General features: G+C 39.0%; 1 protein-coding gene and 1 long non-coding RNA gene across 2 annotated transcripts; one reads left to right on the top strand and one right to left on the bottom strand.

The window, feature by feature from the left end:
* The first annotated feature begins 1,438 nt into the window (after nucleotides 1-1,438).
* ptmab (prothymosin alpha b) lies at nucleotides 1,439-4,672 on the top strand. The gene is made up of 5 exons (XM_082174142.1): nucleotides 1,439-1,596; nucleotides 3,499-3,561; nucleotides 3,653-3,734; nucleotides 3,831-3,919; nucleotides 4,029-4,672. Exons 1-5 carry the CDS (start codon nucleotides 1,552-1,554, stop codon nucleotides 4,071-4,073), a joined length of 324 nt encoding a protein of 107 aa, XP_082030268.1. The 5' UTR covers nucleotides 1,439-1,551; the 3' UTR covers nucleotides 4,074-4,672.
* LOC309501864 lies at nucleotides 4,488-7,252 on the bottom strand. Its single transcript, XR_014207012.1, has 2 exons — nucleotides 6,732-7,252; nucleotides 4,488-6,522 (listed from the first exon to the last, which is right to left on the bottom strand). It is a non-coding gene; the product is annotated as an uncharacterized lncRNA (long non-coding RNA).
* Between the last annotated feature and the right edge of the window lie 529 nt (nucleotides 7,253-7,781).

The following is a 7,781-nucleotide window of genomic DNA, read 5'->3' on the forward strand; positions in this document are numbered from 1 at the left end:
GTTGTATTAATTATTTTAGGTGATGATAATCTGTAATATTATAGTCTTTGTACAAGCAGGCAAACATAATTTTCCTATTTTTGTTAACTAAATGTTTACTTTGACAAGATGGTCTATAGGTTATGTGTTAGTGGAACAGGTTTTTGCAAGTTATTATTGATCTAATAATAATATAGATCTATTTTTTCGTTCAGGCAAAACTGATTTGTCTAATAATATTATTGATCTACTAATATTTATTTATTTATTTTCTATTTCGTACACTTCACTAATTAACAATCACACATTTGACCTGCTCATAAATTGCCATCCAGGCCAAGAATCTTCTCAAATCCATTTCCAGGCTTTCTCGCGCACTGTGGGTCATTACTTTGATTGACATCTCTGGCATCCAATAGTTTCGCGCAAAGCGTCAACTTTGGGTTCTGATCGTTTGGGCGTCCAATCAGATGCGCCCGACTGCAAGAAGCCTCGTCATCAAAGTAGAATTTGAATGTAGGTTATGATGAAGTATCCGAAATTCCCCTCCCCTCTGTGTTCGCCGGCGAGGTTATGGCTTCTGCTTTGTTTAAACGCTAGCCTACTCTCATCCCAAATAATACAGCACAAACCGTGTGTTGTTAATGATTCTAAAATACATTTTTAACAGTATTATTTACAGAGCCCAACTTGCAAAAGACGCGTTTCCATTGGTTGCAGCTTCTTACGTCGTGTGGTTAGTTTTTTTTTCTCGGTAATAAAAATCAGACTATGATCTAAACATGGGTTTCCTGTTTTGAAAGGGGTTCTGCAACTAACACGGGATACCTGCTAAAGATTTAGCTGGTTTGTGCGCATTTTCTCCTTTCGTTTGTCAGATGAAATTAAGGCAGCGGTGAAAAGAGCCGTTTTTGCGTTTACTCAAGTGCTAAGTTTAGTGCAAAATTGACGGAAAGGGGAGGGGCTGCATCTGGCATGAAAACAGCTCCAAGTGCCACCCCTATACGTGCTCAAAAAACAACATTTCCGTAGTGTGCTTTGGCATATTGACCACCTATCTATGCTATAATAGTAGGTGCCGTGTTTGGGGGTGATTTAGGGGTCAATAACTCTAGCAACTCATGGACAGACGACATTTGTTAACTCATTAATTTCATGAACTTTAAAAGAGAGGCACGACTTCATATGTGAGAGTTAGTATGTCGTATCAAACGGATTTGTTGAGGAAATGTGGAATTGCGTTGCACAGCTCTGTCTGTAGCGAGAAAAGCGGAGGTAGGAGGTGTGTCTTCTCTGTTGAAATACCGGCTGGGGGTGTGTCCTTTTACGTTTGGAAATACTTTCCATTGTTCCACTCTATTGCCTTGAAAACACACCCCCTCGGAGTCCACTAACCAATCAAATACAGCCGACCGCCTCTCACGCCCCGCCCACAAATCTATATTAAAGCCTCCTTCATCACATGCCGTCGGCATAAGAAAGCTTCATTACAATAGTGATTATTGGAGGATAGAGGAGGATTATTCTCGCATTTTCCTGCGTTCTGAATTTTATTGATACATAATAGTAATTATGGCCGATACGAAGGTTGACTCCGCGAAAGAAATCTCCGCAAAGGTAAGAACGGATGCCTCTCGATAAACTAAATTCTCATTTAGAAAAAAAACAATTTTCTTTCTTTCATTTGTCTCCTAGTTCAGATTTAACGCGAACGCGTAGGCTATTTTGGGCTGTAGCCGGAAAGAAGCGTTGATTAATTAAAGCAAAAGTACGCGATAACTGCTCCGTAAGTGATTTTAAATTGATGCATTGTGATGAGAACTTTAAATGGGATAACCTACACTGTAACTAGTTCAATAGCGCGTGCGGAATGAGAGCACATTCAAACGCAATTTCTCATTGTCCGGAATGTAACAGTCTGCGCGCGCGGGTTCTTTGTTTATACAAGCGTGTCGGTTCCCCTTTGAACGGCGTTGATGTGCGCTGGAGACGTCAACTGTTTTACCGCGATAAATCCATAAACCTGTATTCTTTCTATTTCGTTTTCCAGATCCTTAAATATGCATAAATAGCCAAATATGTTACACAATTTGCTTGTTCTATGGTTTTATGGATTATGTACATCTCCGTACAACAACGTTTTGAGCACTCATTTATTCCTAAATCCGTTCATTCATTACTGGTTAGTTTGTGGCATTACGGCGGGTTTGAGAACGCGTTGATCGGTCGATAGCTTCTGGGCTGAAAGTTTGCCGGTTTGTCTAGGCGGCTTGAAGTCTAAACCGATAGGAAATCTCACGTATGATAAAGAGAAATAGAATTGACTGCACATTTGACGGGATTAAAGCAAGTTATTTCGAATTACCGCTGTTCGGGTTTATCATCATGTCCGATAGCGATTGATTCTGATGCAGCCGATAGGCTACGCGGAACTTGGATTAACGATGCAGTGCATCGGTTTTCAAAGGCAATTACACATATTTGAAGTTTATGTATAATAAACAAGTGAAGAAATTGTAATGTTACCCGAACTGTTTGACTAGGTTGTAAATTGTGGTGCCGTTGTCTCGTACTCGAAAGCCCTTTACACTCACAGAGGCAGCTGATATGCAAGCCCAGAGATCGAGTAAGCTGTCTTATGAATTTCCAACGAGTTTCTATTTTTCCATGTAGTGCGACGGCAACGTGGGCTTGTTGGTTTACTAGTTTGAAGCCAGAGACGTCGGTGAATTTAAGGGGGCGGTCCAAGTTGATGTGGTTGATAAACGGCTTAAGGGCTAAAGATTATATAAACGAACTAATGCAAATATTTGCATGGGTAAGGCTCATTTAACTGTATTTGACAGGGCTTTAATTGAAAACGAGACCCCTCAAAGCAAATTCAAGGAGCACACGATATTCTGACATTTATGACGGGTTGTGTTTTTTTGCCGACGGTTTCTTGTCAATTCTGCGACTGCGCGAACTAAATCCAGGTTAACGTGACGGCGGTGTTTGCGTGCGTGCCGAACTCTGTCGTGTTCGTGTTCGGGATGGATAAGATTGTGAAAGCCACGCGTGCGCTTCTTTGTCTTTCATTAGAGTTCGGCATCAGCTCACGGAACCATAATTCCGTGGTTCTGACTTATCCAGCTTGTTTGACGTTTTAAGCTTTTGTTTTCTGGAGCTGCGATGTAAGCAAGTGCGTACACGCCAAAATATGGTTGCTTAATGCATTTGCTTTTACAATACCCACAGCCGCCGAGCCTCACTAAAGTGTCCGATTACAAACGAGCTCTCTCGATAGGAGGCGGGACATGAGTCGATGATGGACAGCACACTTCTCTGCGGCAGCCAATCAGGCGTCAATGTCAGAGGGGCGTCATTAGAGATGCAATTTAAATTTGTGCGCATAGGGGGCGTTTTGCTCACGCCAGTCGTAATCTGCATTGACTCTGTCAGATTAGAGCCTTCTGTGTCTAATAGGCAAAATTTAAAGTTTAAAGTCAAGAGAAATATATATATATATATTTTTTTTAGGACTTGAAAGAGAAGAAGCTCCTTGAGGAGAAGGAAAATGGAAAAGATGCCACTAATGGAAAGGTAATTAAATGCAGTGTTCTCTACTATTCATCTACTTTGGTGTTCATTGGAGAACATGCACTGACCTTTTTTCTTTTAAACGTGTTAATAGGAGAATGAAGAGAACGGAGAGCCTGAAATTGATGATGAGGAAGACGATGAGGTAGATGAAGAAGACGAAGAGGAAGGAGAGGGTGGGTGCAACATTAATGTTCACAATATACTGCCATGACGACAAACTTATTCGAAGATTTTTTTTTTTTATTGTGGCTGATGATCATTTTGTGCAGGTGATGAGGATGAGGACGAGGATGAAGATGATGATGAGCTAGGTGGAGGAACAAAACGGGCTGCTGAAGATGATGATGAAGATGATGAGGTACAATCATGAATTGCTATACCAAAAGAATACTGGAACCAAGTGATGGTGGTTTCCACTTTTTGTCACAGTTCGAGTAATTAATTTTCTAATCCCCCTTTTCTTTCAGGATGACGTCGACCCCAAGAAGCAGAAGAAGGATGATGATGATTAAAGGATTGTTTCATATTGCTGAGCAGGTGTAGACGCCTCTGCTTTAACCCACCGTTGGAGCCAGTGGCATTAAGGACTCAAATACATAAAACATGGTCATTTTCAAGTTCGTCACCCATGTCAACCAACTGACCCCCAATTCAAAATTTTCTAGAGGACCGACCACAACTCAGATTTCCAGCATTCGCAATGAAATAAGCAAGACAAGGATTTGTTTGTATTTTTATTTACATTTTATATTTTTGTACATATTGTGAAGAGGTCAGCCACTTTATCGTGATCTCCTGTGACCAAAACGGTGCTTCTTTATGAAATTTTACTTGTTTGACCATGTCTCAATATTTCAACATAAAGACAACATGTATAAAATCAACAGCCATTGAACTCAGAGCATTCCAGTAAATTTTATGTATGAACTTTAGTTGTACCATAACTAGTTGTACCATAAACTAGTTTTTGTATGGGAGGGCTAGGCCAAAGAAAAAAGGAGTTTTGGTTTCTTTTGACTTTGTTTTGTCTGCATTATTTGTTTTACCTTGGCCTGTTTGTTGTATGTGTGGAGTTTGTTGTTCAACAATAAACTTAACTTTTATTTTGTGAGTTATATCAATATTTTTTGTTTCAAAATCACATAAAATGTTCATTGAGTCATATTCATTGACTCAAATTAACATTTGATATGCTTCACCTATTAATTCAGTTCATGAGACCCCACACTCAACTTTGACACATTTAAGATTAAGCTTTCCGAAACTAGAAAAAGTTTCTAGTTTTAGCTATACAACAGCTAAACCCAATGTATAAAGGAAATGAACAGATTTTATGTGGTTCAGTAAAAGCAGCTTCATGAAACCACCCAAACTACGTAGGACAACATGATATGAAGTTATTACGGTAAAGTACATCAGATAGATGCCCAAACTGGCATGATTGCATAGAAGGTGTGCTTCATTTGCAGCACTCTGGAAAAACTAAAAAAGTCAAGTGCCATTGATGTTTTTTTTTTTGTTCTCAAGTAAATAAAATACATTTCCTAAAAGCCATCCTGTTCCTTCAGATTTAACACAACCTAACCTGATAGGTGTGATAAAGGTTGATTTTACACTTATTGCTATAGAAGGGATCCTGCTGGAAGCATGCATTTAAAGGGATAGTTCACCCAAAAATGAACATTCAGTCATTAATTACTCAACCTCACGTCGTTCCAAACCCGCAAGACTTTAGTTCCTCTTCAGAACACAAATGAAGATATTTTTGATGAAATCTGAGAGGTTTCAGTCCCTCCTTTGACAGCGTGACGTGCAAGAGCCAATGAGGTTCATTCAGCACGGTTGAGCTTCTGTTAATGTTCGCTGATTAATGTTTAAATGTCAATAAAAGCTTTAATTCAATCTGATCATCATATAAAGCGATCAAGTCTCTTCAGAGAATTTGGACTAAACCGCTCAATTCATATGGATTAGTTTTATGATCTCTTTATGATCGTTTTGAAGCGTTTCAAAGTGGTAGTTGCGTAGCTGTCAATGGAGGGACAGAAATCTCTCAGATTTCATCAAAAAGCTCTTCATTTGTGTTCCGAAGATGAATGAAAGTCTTGCGGGTTTGGAACGACATGAGGGTGAGTAATTAATGACAGAATTTTCCTTTTTGGGTGAACTATCCCATTCACACGCATACACTCACATCTGCATCCTCGCCGCCTTCGCACAGCTGCCGGAGATTTCCCCACTAGGCTTATAAACGCAGGTCATTTGGCTCAGTTGACGTGAACTGAATGTGTGTATGTGTTTGGCTAAAACACCGGCTGATGTCATGTCTAAGAAGGCGTCTATTTCAAGCTAATATGTCAGGGTCACGTTTGAGGAGGCTGAATGCTTGTTGTCTAGACGTGAATGAGTGTGGATGTGTTTGAGACTAAGCCACATTATGACTTTTTTTTTCTACAGAGAAATTTAGGGTGTAATGGGACAGAAAAAATACAGAATTCACCTCAGAAAACAGTAACTTTGTATAAAATACAAAATAATCCACGTTACATGTTGAATTTAACATTTCACCTCACATTTTGGCATCTCTTTCAAACAAACTTTTTCCCAGCGTGCATTGCAAGCATGTGCTTTGATCTCGATAAGATTGGAGCTGCTCAGTCTAGACCGGATGACAGATGTCGACCAGTCTCCACCGACCTCAATATACCAGCCTTCACTGAAGTGCATCTCAATATGCAGGCAGCAGCTTGAGTGCTTGAGGTTTCAGCACCACTGGTATGTGACAACAGCATGACGCCGATCTATCAAATGCTACATGTAAATGCACGTCAAAATGTTGGCTCCTGAAATTCAGTGGCATATTAGTCTGACTGACAAATAGCACACCGACTACATATCTCACGTAGCCTATAATAAAGTTTGTGATAATGCTTAAATACTTCGGTACACCTCGGTAACCACCTGGGATGAAGTGGAAATGAGGAAGTGAGTATTTAAAAACATACACTGATTGAAACACAGCAGCAAAAGTTGGTTAACAAATTCTGAAAGAAGTGAAACTGCAACGCTCTATTTTACAGCTTGCAGACTTTTAAAGATTTCAGATACAAAAGTTCAAATTAAAGTCGTCTTTTCGACATTTACCAATATTTATAAAATAATTATCTTACCAGATGCGCAGACGTAATAAAACAGCCAGAATCGATGGATATCCCGTTTAAAAATCTCTCCATAATCAATACTTTTTTCATTTTGACTGACTAATGGGAAACTAAAACGCTTTACAGCTATTTAAAACTGACGAACCACTGGTAAAACACTGTCCACGTCATGCTGAGCTGCGTGTAAAATGGTAAATGTCCTCATTAACATTTCCAAGTTCCAACAGCGCGGTGCGTGCACGAGTTCTCGGTGGATGTGACAAACTGAAGCGCGCGCATCCCATAAATAAATCGTCAACCGTTTGACTCGTTAAAATTCACCGTCCTCTTCTGTCGCCTACTGGCACCCAAAGGCATCGCACACCAGCTACGTCACAGAAAAGAAGACACGAGGAATGGAGAGAAAGGGCCAGTTCTTCACCCAGAACGCGTTCTTTATGTTATAAACTTGATATGAGAGACGTAACTTCTTTTAACTGGAAACGCTTAGCTACGTCCCATGACACACAGTAGGCCTACATATATATATATATTTTTTTTATAACGGAACACAATGCAAAGTGATCATGTTTTATCATGTTTAAAAAAAATATGGGTTAAAGATGTCCTAGCTTTAATGAGAATTGTTATTTGAAATGATTTAAAGTTTTATTTTTAAACTATATGTTGATATTGTCGAATAACCTTTGTACACTGTAAAAAAAAAAGCTATTTATCACAACTTAAAATCCAACATTGTTTCAACTTTAAAAAGTATGTGTTCATGCTTGACTTAAAATATTAAGTTTAGTTAACTTTAGTTAAGATGGATATTTAAGTTATCTCAACAAATTTTAAGTTGTTATAACTAAATCGCAGCCACATTTTTTACAGTGTATTTATTATATATTATGGTACTGAAAGAGTGCCATATTCATAGTTCATGGTATTTACATGATTCTTCAAAAATGTTCCCCTCTTCTTCCAACCGTCATTGAGCAATTGTTAGCCAAACTTTACATTCTAGCCACGGTAAGTTCCAAAGTCTTTGTCTCCAAATCCTATACAAATGCAGGTGGC

The sequence above is a fragment of the Leuciscus leuciscus genome (genome assembly GCF_965113295.1).
Source record: "Leuciscus leuciscus genome assembly, chromosome: 6".
In the NCBI taxonomy this organism is placed as follows: Eukaryota; Metazoa; Chordata; class Actinopteri; order Cypriniformes; family Leuciscidae; genus Leuciscus; species Leuciscus leuciscus.

What these genes read in the sequence shown, in the direction of transcription:
- ptmab (XM_082174142.1), top strand. Translation starts at nt 1,552, where the DNA reads ATGGCCGATACGAAGGTTGACTCCGCGAAAGAAATCTCCGCAAAG. An exon ending in CGAAAGAAATCTCCGCAAAG is followed by an intron (nt 1,597 to 3,498) that starts GTAAGAACGGAT and finishes TATTTTTTTTAG; the next exon opens with GACTTGAAAGAGAAGAAGCT. An exon ending in AGACGAAGAGGAAGGAGAGG is followed by an intron (nt 3,735 to 3,830) that starts GTGGGTGCAACA and finishes CATTTTGTGCAG; the next exon opens with GTGATGAGGATGAGGACGAG.